The sequence below is a fragment of the Antennarius striatus genome, chromosome 9 (genome assembly GCF_040054535.1).
Source record: "Antennarius striatus isolate MH-2024 chromosome 9, ASM4005453v1, whole genome shotgun sequence".
Taxonomy (NCBI): Eukaryota; Metazoa; Chordata; class Actinopteri; order Lophiiformes; family Antennariidae; genus Antennarius; species Antennarius striatus.
The window spans coordinates 20,295,309-20,312,061 of NC_090784.1; the positions used below are offsets into that span (position 1 = coordinate 20,295,309).

The 16,753-nt window shown below is 41.7% G+C and overlaps 1 protein-coding gene across 2 annotated transcripts; it reads right to left on the bottom strand.

Moving 5' to 3' along the window:
- Positions 1-8,158: 8,158 nt before the first annotated feature.
- Positions 8,159-14,884, bottom strand: LOC137601618 (uncharacterized). Of its 2 annotated transcripts, none has more exons than XM_068323895.1 (6): positions 14,539-14,884; positions 13,947-14,003; positions 12,738-13,103; positions 10,423-10,662; positions 8,881-8,980; positions 8,159-8,537 (listed from the first exon to the last, which is right to left on the bottom strand). In XM_068323895.1, exons 2-6 carry the CDS (start codon positions 13,996-13,998, stop codon positions 8,477-8,479), a joined length of 819 nt encoding a protein of 272 aa, XP_068179996.1. In that variant the 5' UTR covers positions 13,999-14,003; positions 14,539-14,884; the 3' UTR covers positions 8,159-8,476. The 2 variants fall into 2 exon arrangements, with proteins under 2 accessions (XP_068179996.1, XP_068179995.1); XM_068323894.1 differs by lacking the exon at positions 14,539-14,884 and adding an exon at positions 14,428-14,483.
- Positions 14,885-16,753: the final 1,869 nt, after the last annotated feature.

Genomic DNA, 16,753 nt, shown 5'->3' on the forward strand with positions numbered 1-16,753 from the left:
CTTGATGCTGTGCGAGAAACCAGATGCTCTGCAGGAAGGGACTCAATGCTGATTATGTTCGCATCCTGTCATAAACAACCCCACCCCCACCCCCCGCACCCAGCCACATCCAGCAGACAAAATGATGGTCTTAATTTCTGTACATCATTTAAATAAGACAGAGCTGTTTAGTGAAACAGACCCCCCCCCTCCCCACGGGCCTAAACGCAGCTGTTGCAGTTTCTGATTTGTGATGACGTGGCAGCATCAGGACCAAACCCTCTATTGAAAAGCTAAATCAACATTCAATCACTCAGCACGCAAAAATGCATTTTGCTATCTATAATCAGAGGAACTTCCCGCCAATTAGAGACGCAGCATCAGATTGTTCCGTCCAATAGATAGTGGTCACACAATCACAACCATCTGATTCAGTTAGACTCCAGCTGAAGCTGCACGCTGTCAAGAAGCTGCTTGAAGATGTGATGAGCAGCATCATGATAACGACAAGCACGGTCCTCAATAATGAATTAATCACTGATTGCCCCAATTACTAGACATAACATGGAAAAGGGCAAGTGGGAAAACAAGCGTGATGACGTCATCGTCTGGGTTACTTCCTCTTCCTCTTCCTCTTCCTCCCTCTACAACCTGGCGATGATCTGATAGCAGCGGTGCCCCAACTTAACGGCATAGAACATTTGAATTTTTCGTTGTTTTTTTTTAACATTTTTTTTATTGACTGTCAGTCTAAAGATGTTTTATTTTGAAAAGTGACGTCTGCGCGCAGTGACGCACAGACGAACGAACGCGTCTGCGTCGCTCCTGCAGGTGCCAGTCACGTGACAGGTCACCAGCCTTTACCCCCTAAATTAACTGCACCAGTGTTCTGGATTAAAGTCGAAGCAGAATAACCAGAGATCGCCTTCCGCTTCCATTTCCAACCTCCTGTCTTTGTGAAGCGGGATTTTCTACAGTGATCGCAAACAAAACCAAACTACGGGCTAGACCCGACGTACGGAACACACTTCCGGTGTTATTGTCTGCAATTGACCCTAGATCAGCGGTCCCCAACCACTAATTCTCATTATTATTATTATTATTATTGTTTGATTGACTTGTTCACCCTTATTTTGGAAAAATCAGTATTTGTCCTACGTTGAATGCACAATTTGTAAGTCGCTAGTGTATATTTCAAAACAGACCTCATCAGTGCAGTCACTTGAATCAAGTTTTTTTATTATAATTATTTCTTATAATTATTTCGAGTACACAGATGTTGATAAAACAATTTATGAAAAAAAAAAAGTTGTTTATTGTCTGTTGATATACATTTTACATAAAACCCACTGCGGATGATTTATTATTGGATTACACCCGTCCTGGCGTCATTGATGATTATCGAGCAAACGCAGGCCTGTCCGTGAAAATATTGTCTTAAATGAAACCAGGACTTTGAACCAGAATTTTTTTTGGCAATCGGTTCATTCTGAACAGAAACAGTATTATAACTAATGACATCTGATTACGATGAAGTCACTGACTTTATCATAATCAACATACTAACCTACATACTAACCTACAGTGTAGCTTATTCACCATTTAATAAGCAGCGGCGAGTGGGTTCTTTTTAAAGTCTCATAGCGGAATTATTTACACTTACAAACTGTAACACACAAATAAGCATATTTGATTAAAAAACTATACGTTTTTTATATGTTATGTTTACTTATAAATGAAGTCCATGCGCAGCTCCTTCTGAACAAAAGCATCGAAAAGATTGTGAGTTGAGATATGTAATCCTCCGCTTTTATTATAAGGAAAGGCGAGCGGAAACCAAATGAATGGCTGCACTTAACTAGATTGTAGTTTACTGATACTTCTTCTACGGCCGAGGAAGAAGAATCCTCGATCAATGATTGGGATCACCAGCGCCCCCTACCATGAGGTAGTAGAACTGCGTGCTTCACTTCGTGCCTATTGGCTCGTTCAACTCAAGAAAGACGTTACACACATGCGGTTGTTAACAAAGAGTGTTTGAACATTTTAATAGTAAAAATAACCTAAAATTGGTGACGTTATACGGAAAATAACTTTATGATACACATCACTGGATAAATATAAGTTGTTGTTTTTTTTAAATTTTATTTTCCTTTTTTTTTTTTTATGATGGCAGGTGACCGCCGTGCCTCACCTGCCTCCCCTGACCGCACGTCACTGATTATAACTTTTCCGGTTTTACGTTCCACCCAAGAATTGATGTTCCTGAACCGGTTAGAACAAAAAAAAAAAAAATCAGCTCTCGAACTCGTTAATAACGTTCTATGTAAATATAAATAGGTGGGTAGCTTCAGGCAATTAATTTTGGCAATTAAAGCAATTAGTTGACATACTGTAGATCTCGTCCCTACAGTAAACAGAACTGTTACGGAACAGAGGATGGAGAATCAGAGGGAGACAGAGAAGTTGCGGCATCTGATGTTGCTACAAAGTTTTTGCATGTGACAGGAAGGGGAACAAGAGGTCAGATATTTTTGACGAGCACAAAAATACCCGGTATTAACCAATTTACAATTATTTTCTGTTCCCATTCTGTTTCTGGTTTTCGTTCCATGAACCGGTTCAAAGCCCTGGATGAAACCGATCCGTGGCGCAAAACCAGCTGGGGACCGCTGTGGTAGTGGATGACCCCCCCCCCCCCGTCGCTATAAATCCTCTGCGACCCTCCCCTTGAAAGGTTCCCAGTCATGTTGTAGGACGCTTTAAAGAAGCAAACTCTTCAACAGCATCAGAAATGGATTACATTAGGTACAGGACCTTTGTGTATAATTTGTGTTATATTTTGAGATGTTGGTGAGTGTTTGTGTGTCAAAACCACTTTGTGACACATTTTCAGGTTGTTAGTGAATAATTCCAGAGGCTAACACTTAAAGTAAGAAGTCTTTATTTCTACAGGTATTTCATTTCCTGGAAGATCTTTTTTTTTTCCTTTGGCATTAAAGATTTTGCATAAACAACTATTGTGGCATCAGCAATTGGGGCAGTCAGCACTTCATAATCACCAGAGCAGCTTCATAAATGGTTGCAATTAACATAAATACCGACGGAAATAATGTCAGATTTAATTCAGCTCTGAATCAGTCAGTTTTATATTGAGTTCCTGAATGATATGAGCAAAAAATGTCAGATAATAACTTTCTCTTTTCTAGCTGATCAGGTGAATGTTGCTATCTTTCTTCTCAATGAAGGCTCTTTTGCCTAGAAACATCTCTTCTCTGCCCTCATTTCCTGGCTGTTTTCTATTTCTCTGATGCTTCTGGCTGTCATCGCTGCTGCTGGCGTCCTTGATTGAATGATTATCAGCAGAATTTTTTAGGATAGTCTCTTGCTGTTTTTTTTCTTTCATTATTATTTTTACGCGGCATCTGAAAAAAAAATCTTTTTTCATATTTTCAATTTCTGAGGAAAAAGGTTGGGCTTCACTTTTATTATTTTGTTCTGATGGTTAGTATTTACTTTTAATAAGACCTTCAACATATTCTGCTTTACATTCTAAAGGATTCCTTTCAGTACACTGCATTTATAACCCAAGTTAATTTCACTTTTCAGCTTAAAAGAAATCACAAATAGTATATAATTACAATTTATCCATCTGTAATGGAAAATATACAAACTTCTTTAAGATCACGTGACACATATTATTTTTAAGGACGACTGTGTTTACAATAAATTATAACTGCTATCTTTCAAAGGATTCTGTTGGTCTGGTTTCTGCAACAAATGATCCCCTGTATTAAATCATCATCTGCAGTTTCATCTTCTACCAGCAGGGGGAGCAGTTTACCCACAGAGATACTAGTCTAATTAGGGAAGGACTGAGGTGCAGCAGTGTCATATGTAAAACAGGATGCGACGGGTGTATCTGTGTTTTTGGGATATGAAGTTAAAGGTCAGGTAAAAGCAGAGCTGAACAGGAAGCGTGAAAGTCCCAGGCGGTCAGAGGTGGATGCTCACAGTGGAGAACATCCCTGACAGCACAATCCCAAAACATGCACTTTGTCCTTTTACATCTCAGGATGCTTTCGTCTATATTTCAGCGATCTATCTGGAGTGTGATGTTTTTATTCCTCCTCTAACCTCTGTCGTCGCTCTGGCGGATGGTGACGCAGGGAAAACAGACCGATTCGCCGGCTACACACCACAATCTCTTCCGTCCCACAGATGAGAAATGACTGGATAGCAATTGGGAGTTATTGCTGATGCCAGCCTGCAAAAGTGGATCCACCTGCTCCAGAAGGCCATTCCAGCACAAGTCTTGGCGTCTGCTGAGCACAGTCAGCAGCAAATAAGGAATTAATAACACCAAAATCTTTGTGTGTGTAAGCATAGTTTGTGATTGACTATCTGCTGAGTAAATATTTGCTCGTGGTAAAGGTTTCTGGAAAATGATTAAGTGACCAAGACATTGTAGTGCATTTTGATTAAACTTCATAGAACTATTTTTACAAACAATAATTTGTGGAGCATTTTCTGGAATGCACTGACTGGTTTTCTTGCTGAGAAAGGAAAAGATATCAGTATTACCAGAAAAAAACAAAAAAAACCCTGAGAGCTATGCTCATGTTTCTACACTTGCAGCACTCTTATAACAAAACCTTTGTATTTAAATTATTAATGTGACATATACAATGTTAGAGATTGATTCTATTAATATTTAAGAGAAATTATGTACGTAAGAACATTACCAACATAATAAATATATATGAGCCATACAAGCCTAGGAACTGATTTAGCAGCTGGTTAACTGTAGATTATCTGAGCACAAAGTATGGAAATAGATGGCTGCTTTTTTTTTTTTTTTTTTTGTAGCATCTTTTTGCAGCATCTCAAAGGCTTCTTACTGGACACGGTACACATTAGACAAAAAGAAAATAAAGTTGTCATTTTAAAGAAAGTTAGCACCCCTCTCCCGCAATTTACGGTAGCTACGCTCAGCTAATTGTCGCTTGCTCGTTCTTTCTTTATCGTGCAAACGGGACTGAGATCAATCTTCAGATCTCTCCATTGGTAAACAAAAGCAAATAAGAAAGTTTCTCCAGGTGTCAAAAAAGCAATATTTATTAAGTCGCCAAGAAGTTCGGAACATATTGAGGCTGTGGCTGCATCCGAGGCCCCTGACTACAAAGTACCGGTGAGTTCAAACTCCCGATTCCAGAACGCCCATTCTCCTTTTGTTAGCTGTTCACTTGTCCTCATCCAACATGAACACATACAGTTCTGGAAAGGAAATCCAGCTGTGATAAGAGTACAGTAGCGTGGCTGGAATGCACACAGACATTGAATCATTGGGGGTCAACAGTGGGAAGACTGGCCGCTGATGTTTCTCATGGATCAGTGCTCCAGAGGACAATGCAGCCCACAAACAATAATCTAAACCTTGGATTGAGTTTGTGTGTGCGTGTGCGTGTGTGTGTGTGTGTGTGCATGAGTGTGTTTACTTCTGAAAGCAGTGCATGGTGATAACATCATATTGAGATGTCAGAGATCAGTGGGTATTTGTTTCTGTGGACCACATGATATATGACAGACTTATCCCACATCATCTTTCTTCTGTTATTGTACAAGTAGATGTGACTGCATGTCAGTGTATCAAGTAATCTGATTACAACTCACTCTGATGGCAGCGGCAGATTTCATTTGTGTCTCCTACCAAGATGAAAATTTTAGCATGCTATCATGTTAAACCAAGATGGGGAACATGATCAGAATCACATGTTAATGTTAGCGTGTTAGCCAGCAGGAACATGCTTGTAATGTTAACGCTTGTTAGCATTACGGTCCTCTGAAACTGAGGCGCTGGAATCTGACTCACTCGTGGCAGAAACCTCAGCGCCCACATTGTGTATGTGTGTGTGTGTGTGTGTGTGTGTGTGTGTGTGTGTGTGTGTGTGTGTGTGTGTGTGTGTGCGTGTGTTTACCCAAGGCTTTCCCTATGTGAACATCATCCATCATTGTTGGGTGATTTTATTCACATTGAAAGATGAATACCTATACCCTTTGGTGTTGCTTTTTTGCACCTTAAAAAGGAGTTAACCATTATCACTTCAGACCCGTTCCACCTCCACATCTGGACCGAATCCTATCTGGGAATCTGGCGAAAGAAACTACAAGCAGAACCGACCCAGACAGAGATCAGATCCGACAAACATCCCGAAACATAAAATCTCATGGGAAAGGCGAGCATGACAGCCCACTCCAGGTGCAGAGATGCTATTAATGCTTGTGTACTCCATTGTTCGTGCCTCTTTGCTTTGTAGCTTGTTGTGGAACGACCCCATTTCCTTCTCATCTTGACAGGAGCAACAAGCCAGGGGAAGCGAAAACTACACCAGCATCGTTACAATCTTCCAACAACAACCATGACATGAACACAGTTTACACAAATACACAGCTTTGCATTTGTTGTTGTTGTTGTTGTTGTCACAAGGTGTCCAGTATCCACATCCAGCTACAATAAGCTTGTCCTACATCACCCTACTGATGTATGGATGAAGGCTTTAGCGACGCAGCATCATCAAGCCTTGTTTTTTAGTCAGATTGTGTGTCATTTGCATCGACTTTGCAAAGTTGCAGGAAATATTTTGGTAAAAAGCTGATGGGAATGTTGGGTAAAAAATGATTTGTGTCCCGGCATATTGTTGGCACATTGCTATCTTAAAACAGCAGAATACGACTCGCACCATTAACCGACAAATACCTGGCATAAAGTCAATGATGTAATGTTTTTCCTGCTCTTTAATAGGGACACCAGATGCTCCACATTGGCTTGTCTCACAAAGCATACACAATAGTGATACATGGATCTGCACGTTCATTTATATCCACCCACCTCCCTCACCTTCCTCAGATTTAGTCTCGCATGCGAGGAATATTTCTCTGCAGCCTGACGTGTGCCTGGATTTATGAGGGAGAGCTGCTGCGCCCCCAAACAAACATTTTGGCTGTACAATGGACTGAGCGTGACCTTTATACTGTGTAGCACTGAGCATTAATTAGCATTAGCTCAGAGATTTTAACATTTGATAAAAAACTAAACGACACAAACGGCGGGTGGGGGTTGCGGGGTGGGGGGGGCACACGCTATTATTTCAGCTCCTGACAAATCACTCCAGGTAATATAATTCAGATCGTCCTCTATGAAGGTACTTTTTTTTGTTTTGCTATCATTTGCATATAACCTCGATGGCCTGCTATGCGTATAGAGATGCACTTGCATCTTCAGACCCATTACCTACGCATGGATGTGCAGAGGACACATCGGGGGTGGGGGCTCCACCATGCACCAGATTCAGCAGAAGCCTCCGTCGCTCGCAGGTTTAGCTCCACATGATGGATGCGCCTCTCCCGCACCTCCCTCCTCTTGGCGGGTCTGATGGGAGGCACATGAATACATATCGGAGCATGGAGCAAGCTAACAATACATTTGGACCGGTGTTAATGGGCTTGTGACAAGAAGGATTTTTTTGGCACAAATCTGAGCGAGGGAGCCATTAGAGAAAAGGTCTGCCCTCCTTCTTTGTGCTGTGAAACATGCTCTTCAGAGGGATAATGCGCAAAGGTTGTTGTGTGTTTTATGTATCGTCTCCATTTGCAGTCTGGCCACACAAAGCCGAGAGAGATTTTTTTTTGCATTAGAAAAAGTGTGACTTTAGCAGAACGATTTGTATTCCACCCATATCAGCCCACAGTTCTCATTCCATTTCTCATAATATTTTATTATTGTCTATCCCACCTTGGGACAAAGCCTCAGGGAGCGCTAAGCCGCATCTTGTATCGGTTTTAAGGTCTGGAAGTATTGAGAACTTTTGTAGTTGCAGACGAAGCATCCTTTTATTTTGAAGCCGAAATGATCTTTGACTAAAACTCCCAGAGGCGCACCTAAACTTTCAGAACAGATATTCAATTTGCTTTTCCTCCCACGCCCAGTATGATTTGTCCTGCATTTGGCCTCTGGCATTCTGGATTTTTTTTTTTCTTAATGCATTTTCCGAGTCGCTTTATTTAGCATGAGCAAATAACTCTGCAGGAGGTTAAAGGTCACGGCCGAAATGTTACGACTGATTTATTATGAAAACTCATTTTTAAACATGTGTTCGAAATCATTTTGTCACATTTCAAAATCTTTAAAAGCTGTTTTATTATGAAGACAATACATACCTAATACAAAATTATAGCTTTACTGAATATACAAATAAACATATAAAAGTTGATTGGTTGAATATACAGTGTCGACTGCAGTGCAATAAAGGCTCGGTGGGGGTAAAGACTTGGTGTTAATCAGTTTCATTTGCCAGCAACATGTCTGCTCTTCGTTCCTCTGTAGTGTAAGTTCATACCGCTCACAGGACAGTCCATCTTTATCCTCCTCTCTGAAAGGTGTGTGTAACAGACGTGCAATGTGTGTGTGTGTGTGTGTGTGTGTGTGCACTCCTTCGCTTTAGATGGCGTCATCCAAATGGTCCTGCAGCCTCTGTCCTCGGTTGCTCTGCCTGTGCCTCCTGAAAAGGAAGTGTCCCATTTAGATGAAATATCCGCCGATACGCTGTATACTGAACCGTGTTTTGTCAGTCAGTACACGCCCCGGCCTCTCACGCCAAATGTATGTCACTTTTAATGTGAGATTAATTGTGTAGAATTTAGCTTTCTTTCCATTTGTACCCTTTGTTTTTTGGTCATTTTTTTAAAATAAAAAGCAGTTGTTTTTTTTCTTGTTCACCAGAGCATAGCCTGAAATGCAATGTTTCTGTGTGCCCACTGCTGTGTGTGTGTGTGTGTGTGTGTGTGTGTGTGTGTGTGTGTGTGTGTGTGTGTGTGTGTGTGTGTGTGTTTGCATTACGGTACCTCCACAGAAGAAACGCCAGCGCTCCTCCAAACAGGAGCAGAAGGAGGACCAGACACACCACAGCAGCTGTTGTCCCTCTGCCCTCTGCCTCACAAGGTGCTGTCAGCCAGGAAAAATACGCCCAAAGAGGGGAGGAAGAAAAACACAGGTCATGTGACACGGCTGCACAATAAAGCCGGAGAGGTCCCCTGCAATATTTCCGTGCTGGGCTAGAAGCTGCGAGCGATAACAGTGGAATCCTGAAATAACCCTGACCGGTTCATCTCAGCAGACGCGAGCTGCATGTGTTGGGTCTATCAGAGCAGTGGTGTCGTTATGCAGTTACTGATACATCCCTTATACCTGAAGCACCACTAGTGGTACCGTATATAGCAGGGGTGTCAAACTCATTTTCACGAGGGCCACATCAGCATAATTTCTGTCCTCAAAGGGCCAGATGTAACTAATAAATGTAACTAAATGTAACATAAAATAAATGTAATTTTTCCTTAATGTTAAATAACTCTGAATTTATTACTTATTCAAGTTACAAACGTTACAGTTACATCGAAAAATACGTTTACTTGTTCATTTCGTTAATTTGTCAGGTTATTAAACCCACAGAAATCCATCAATGAAGGACTAAACTATCCAAGTGAATGAAGAAAAATAACATCAACCATACGTTATGACATTGACTTTGTTCAAAACGTTTTTGTCAGAGTTAATTTGGGCTGAATTACTGCATTGTGGGAAATGTAGTTTCTGGTCAAAACCCTCTTTTGACCTATTTTTTGACACCCTGACCTTTTAAGCTCTTCTGTGCCACATAAAATGATGTGGCGGGCCACATTTGGCCCCGGGGCCTTGAGTTTGACACATGCAGTCATAATATGAGGTAACCTTTCGCAGTTTTGTATTGGAGCAGTTTATATAATTGTGTCATGTTACTAATGTCTTGAGGTGAGTGGTACATTTGTAATTTTCAAACTGGTCTAAATAAATAGATTGTGATGCTTGACTCCGAGGTTTTTTAGTTTGGTGCACAATAACATCTTCCATCTTGAACTTTAATACCTGAGCTTGAACGGAAATACTCCAATCCAGGATTGGATGACGTGTTCAACTACTTCCCATCCACAGGAAACAACGTAAGAATTAATTTAGAGTCTACTTTTTTTTTACCATCTGGCAAATGGAAAATCCATCCTTCCCTGTGTTTATCTGTTTTGGTCTCCTCCATCTCCCGAGGGATCTATCTTCCTCTTTAGCCGCTGACTGTACCATTATGTTCACCACCCACTCGCTAACTTTTCGCGCCTCTCATTTGGTGTTTTGCCGGTAGTGCTTTTTGTTTTTTTTTTGACTGAATCCAGCTGCTTTCCTGCCACAAACAACGCTAAAGGGGAAACTGTGTGGGTGAAAGGAAACCGTAAAGGTGTGAGCTGTAAAATCAAAACAAGATTCGTGAAAACAATGATGAGAGATGGTTGCAGTGAGGTAAATAAAATCTGCGTCCTGCTGGAAAACAACACAGGGAGAAGTCGGATGTCAGCAGGTACCTGCGGTGTAGGTGGCCGAGCTGTAGCCCAGCTTGTTGCTGACCATGCAGGTGAAGTGGCCGCAGAACGGAGTCTTTGTCACGTACAGAACGGACCCGTCTTTGGAGACTTTTCCCACCGTGTTGGTTATTGCTACTCTCTCGTAGAGCCAACTGAAATTGGGGTCCGTCCCCCAGGCCTCGCCGCAGATCAGCGTGGAATGGGTCACGTTGATGCTGACCGAGACGTGATGCACCGCCTCTGTGGAGACAGACAGATGAAGAATGAAACGGCGTGAGGAGGAGGAAGGTGATCTGCATCCCAAAAAAAAGAAAAAAAGAAGCTTAAAATGCTCCAGCTTAAAGAACCATGAGAGATGTTTGACGCTGTCGGGAGACAACTGGATCACTTTCAATAATGATGACAATAATGAGAGCAGAGAGGCAGGTTTAATGTCAGAGAATGGGATGATGGGAAAAAGCCTGGAAGCTGCGAGAGATGAAGAGAAGAGCGGAGCTGATGAGTCGCCGCTATTACAGCCGATGGATGAGACGAAAGACGAGACCGGAATCATCTTAAAGCATAAAAGAAAAAGGGAAGAGACCCAGAGCCTATAGGCAAATTTTAATTTAAAGTGGTTTATTATTAAATGAAACATCCACCATCGCAGAGAAACAATGCACGCTGGCGTGAAATTAAAACACACTCATTATGCTGTTGGTAATTACTGGAGTTAACACTAGAAAGGCCAGGGCAGAGGAAGAAATCCGTCTGCCTCCACGGCGTTTAATTCAGATTTATTTATTAAAAAAAAAAAAAAAAGAGTCACTGCTTCTGCTAAACTCCTTCTGTGTGGGGAATCAAGTGCAGAGGAATCAGTACAGCAGCTACCAGCTATCATCATCAGCATCAGCATCATCAGCATGAAAATCATCAGCATCATCATCATCATCATCATCATCATCATCATCATCATCATCATCATCATCATCATCATCATCATCATCACCATCACCATCACCATCACCCTCACCATTAGCATCATCATCTCATTGTAATCACTGTTCTCCTCTTCCTCAGTCATTTGACCCGACCTCAGCTCTTCCTCAGTCGCCCGTCTCCTAAACCAGAACCCATCCAGGCCCAGATCAGGTCTCCTCTAGCCCCTACCCTTCCTCTGTCTCCACTGTAAAGCCATTCCCCTCATCTGAGCGAGTTTATTTATTCTCTGGCTTCTCGGGTTATCCACCAGCCTTAACAAGAACACTACATTTCTAAATTGCCTTTAAATTAACAGCCGCAATATTTATGTTCACATCTGCGCCCCGTAGCTGTTGGCTTGTTAAGACTTTCTAGCGGCACCAGCAGCAGCCGATCCGATCCCGACCTGACCTTTTTCTTGCAGGGATGACATAATTATCTACAATTACACATCAAGCGTGATCATTTTTATTACCACAGAGACTTATTTTTGCAATTATTTGATTGCTTAATCAGACAGACAATAGAACAAAAAGCACATTTCAGTTCCTCAGACCAAGTCTTTCAGGTAAATTACTGGTAATCTTTCTGCAGGGAGGAGGGCTGCTAACCTTTAGATGATTGTTTCTAATGTCAAAAACAGATGTAACGGCCGTGAGATGGAACTTTCCCATCTTCGCCATTATTATTTTGAAGCTGATATTCAGTCAGGATGACAACATCTGCACACGTGCTCTAGCTTTTTTCCCGCTATTTTAGGCTCAAACGCCCCCACTGTCCTTTTATCCAATTACAAGTGGGACACCTGGTCGCCTCCTACCCCCCCAGGAGCTCCCCTTCGTACTGGAAGTCCCTAAATTGTCAGACAACATCCGTTGGGGATATACTTCCTGTATTTTCCTATACTTCCTACAAATACACTTCCTGTTGGCCTCAATGCTGCGTTCACAAGAAATTTAACATCAATTAGCTCCATTGTTCCTATTATAGTCTCTTCTGATTGAAATAAAGTATGGATACAGATCAACATCACTTTGAACACGCCCCGCTGTCAAATTCAATGAGTCCATTCAAGGTCAAGTGTCTTCATACATCAGCAGCCTTTTATACCAGAGGATGTGACAGATTGTCAGATTTTTTTTTTTTTTTTTGTATAACAGATTTTTTATTAAAGTCTAGAGGATAGAATGGCCGTAAAGGTAATGTGATTTCTATTGTCGTGACAGAATGAAACCTGGATCAATTGAAAGCGTAATATATTTTCTTGCAATAGACGAGCTGTTTCAGCAAAAAAAAAAAAAATCTACAATGTTAACTCGAGAATATGCAATGAATTCCCTGGTATCACACCGTACCGTATATCCTGACGATGCAGTGGGCGGTGGTCTTGGTCCCCTTGTGATCCGTCAAAGTGACAGCGTACACGCCGCCGTCCTCGTCGCCGTAGCCGTTAATCTGGAGTGTCGTCTCCTGCTGCCCCCAGTTTGCGTGGACGTTGGTCCGTGTGCTGGTGCACTTAAAGCTTCTGCTGGGGCAAGTGGCCAGAGTCACCGTCTCAGGGGCCACACCCGTTTCGGGCTCCCGTTCCCAGGTTACCATGGCGATGTCGTCCAGCGGTCCATGCTGGATCTGAGCCCTCAGAACCAGGTTGGAGCCGGGGACGGCGTGCACAGGCTGCTTGTTGAGGATGTGCACTGATATGCACTGACATCCACATGGTACTGAGGAAAAGATTGGACCAAATGTTACGTAACAGAATGTTATCAATGATGACCCCCTAACCCACAAGTGTCGAACTCAGGGCCCGGGGGCCAAATTTGGCCCTCTACATCATTTTATGTGGCCCACGAGAGCGTAAAAGGTCAGTGTCTAAAAATAAAAAGGTCAAAAGTGTGCTTTGACCAAAAAACTACATTTCCCACAATGCAGTAATTCAGCCAATTTTAATATTGACAAAAAGTGTTTTGAAAATAGTCAATGTCCTAACTTGATGTTATTTTTCTTTTTTCACTGGGATAGTTTGATCTGGAATGTTATAACTCGAATAAATAATAAATTCAGAGTTGTTTAACCTGAAGGAGTAGTTACATCTTTTTTTTTTTACATTACATTGAGTTACATTTAGTTACATTTATAAGTTCCATCTGGCCCTTTGAGGATAGCCATGATGCTGAAGTGATCCCCGGTGAAAATGAGTTTTACACTCCCGCTATAACTTTTGGAGGGGTAGATTTTTTTAGGCAGATAAAGCTCTTATTTTATCCTGAGAATATACTTCACAAACACACAAATGGCCCATCGTGATGATCATCAAATCAAATCAGCATCCAAAACTTACGGGAGCAGACGGACATTCAAATAATGCAAATGTGGGCATTAATGGAAAAGTCAATGCGGTATTGCTGCTGTGATCCTTCTTTGTGTTCTCAAACTATTTCAAAATATTGCCCGACCTTCCACACCAGTAGGCATAAAGATGTGTATAGAATATAAGAAAGGATTCTCTTCTATTCATGCCTTTTCAAACAGAAATTATAGCCATTATTATGACCAAACAGCCTTACTAAAGAGAAGCAGCAGGACAACGCTCCAGCACCGGAAACACCGTAGTTCCATAACACCTGCAGATGTAGACAGAGAACACAGATTGTGAATTTATCCATGACCCCAACAACAACAACAACAACACACCATTTCCTCTGCAGCAGGGGGTGCCACCACAGCAGGAATAATGACACCACCTCCAGAGACAAAAAATGAGCAAAAACAATTAAAAAAAAAAAAAAAAAAGCACGTCCCTTTATTAAAAAAAAAAAAGCAATCTAACTGTTTAGGGTTTTTTTTTTTTTTCAATTTGTTTGTGAAGTATCCAAAACAACAACAACAGCATTGGCAGACAGCAGTAGAATCAGGACTTGGAACAAAGTTGGAGCGACTCGTCTGCCAAAAACTAAAATGAAACCCCTCAAGCACAGCTCCCACCACACAAACACACCGACAGGAAAAAATATTTGACAACAGTGCAAGAACGCAACCCTGCCTTGCCTTGCTTGTGTTGAATGTATCCTGGATTTCCCATTTATTGTTTGTCTTGAAGTTTTATCCACAGCAAACCCCCCCCCCCCCTTCACGCCCCATGGGATGGGATTCACCTACCTCTCCAAAGTTGAGACGAAACAATATATATTGGAGCCAGAAGTCTTCCTCTCTTTTGATCTCTTTCTCAGAGGTTAAGGTGCAGCGTTATTCACTCTGTGAGCAGATTTACAGCCCGATATAAAATCTTCAAAGCAGTTGCCATTTCATCGTGAGAAATAATCTTGATCAAAGATGTCAGTTCCCCAAACCTACAAGTGCAAAACGATAGAAGAGTGAAGTAAAACTAAATGTTTAAGGGGGTTTTCTTCTCTCTTTTTGTCTGCTTGTCAGGCCTGGTCCCTTAGTGTAGGCGTCGCCTGCTTTAAAAGCAGTTTCCTCCCTCCGACTCCCCCTCTTTTCCTGTACACTAGAGAATATTTTCTTCATTGTGAACTTTCTGTTCTAAAGTCCAATGTAAATGTCTTATTCCCAACCCCCCCCCCCCCACCAACACCCCACACCCCCTTTGGCCTGCATCCAAAGACGTGCTTGCACAACAATATGCCGTCTTTGATTCAGATTTTCACACCGCCGTTTTTAAACACAGATAAAAAGTGATGGGAAAATCAGTAACCATTTTTGGAACCTCAGTCTTATGAAATAAGCTTTGTAATGCAGGCTTCTTATCCAGCACGAACACTCTTTGCCCTGCAGACATAATACATTGTGTTGGCTCTGGATTGTAAAGAGGAGGTAATACATGAATTACTCCACTCTTTTTTTCCTTTTCAATAATTGTTTTTTGTGTGCAACAGAGCAATAGCTCTACTAACGCGAAGGGAAATGCATTTATGCTCGTTTTACCCGAGGAAGTTGATTAGTTTCTGTGAAATTGGAGAAAAACACCTTAAATGCAAACTTCACACACACATAGACACACACACACACACACACACACACACACTGCGAATGGGCTTCTGATTTAATGAAGTCACATTAAGGTTAAGTTCACATTCTGGCCTTTTGGAACACATGTAAATACCTCAGCTGGATGCAGGAAACTCTGCAAACTCCCATCCAACCAAACAGGGAGATGTGATTAAAAGCAGCAGATCAGCTATTAAATAAACCATGAGATGAGATTGTATTGTAAGCTCCTCGTGTCTTTCAGACCACTAAAGCAGTGAAACATAATGATAGCACTCATTCAAGGGTTAGCTCTTCAGTCTCTCGCTTTATGAAACGTGCATCCCGGGGCACAGATGTAACAAGTGATTTTAAGCTGATTAGAAATCCATTTGTCTTTGCAGGGGATTTATGAATAATCATAGAAATCACAGCTGTGGCTCCCGCTGAGTTCAAAGGAGCGCTCTCAGCTGGAATCAACCAGTGGGTGGCACTGGAACATCAGCCGAAAGATACCGGCACAACCCTCACTTTAGGCCTTATTTTTGTATTTTTTTGTGTGTGTGTGTGTGAGTTGTTTTTTTTAAAAAATTGTCATATGTTTCTGGATCCATGTGACAAACGTATGTTTGGTTTTACAGATAATCAAATGAAGAATCAATACTCAATTTGCTCCATCGTGTCATAACCGTCATCTGAGACTGTGGAGCAAAAAGGAACAAAAATGGATTTGTAGTTATTGGCTGTTATTTTTTTCTACCTCTCCTATAATCAATAAATCACCTTCTGACATGATTCACTTTCACTAATGAGAATTCAAAAGATATGTAAATTAGCATCTATGTGGGATCAATAATTGAATCAGTATACATGCTCAATTAACAGTAAAGGTCAAGCACGACAACCCGGATTGAGATGGAGGTATTATCGTTAAACGTATTTCAAGTATCCAAGCCAAACGAAGAAAAGTTTTATTTCTATTAGGAAGAAGAAGTCCAGCTCTCACATGGAGCTCAAGGCACCAAACGGAAATGGTTGACATGGAAAAGAAAGGCGCTCATCCCGACTGGATAACACAGAGCAGAACAACCCTGGAGCAGGAGATCAACCAACCAGGTACTGGTCGATGGAGGAACCACCCAAAACTCCACGAATGAGCATCGTCTCATTACAACACAACCTCCAACTCAACGCTCCATTAGTAGATAATAGAAACAAATCAACAACGACTATGAATACAGGTTCACACAGAAGGTTCATCCACAGCCACGTCCCTCCAGTCGAGAGGCTCTAAGAGTCTATGAGCATCAAAACGTGGGAGTAAGAGGACTGCTGAGCGTCACCTCGGGACGAGCTACCAAAGCCTCACACAACAGATGGCAGATTG

Coding starts and splice junctions, on each gene's coding strand:
- LOC137601618 (XM_068323894.1), bottom strand. CDS start 14,461: ATGGGAAATCCAGGATACATTCAACACAAGCAAG. Junction 14,004..14,427: donor ATACATTCAACACAAGCAAG/GCAAGGCAGGGT, acceptor CTACATCTGCAG/GTGTTATGGAACTACGGTGT. Junction 10,663..12,737: donor CTGCATCGTCAGGATATACG/GTACGGTGTGAT, acceptor CTGTCTCCACAG/AGGCGGTGCATCACGTCTCG.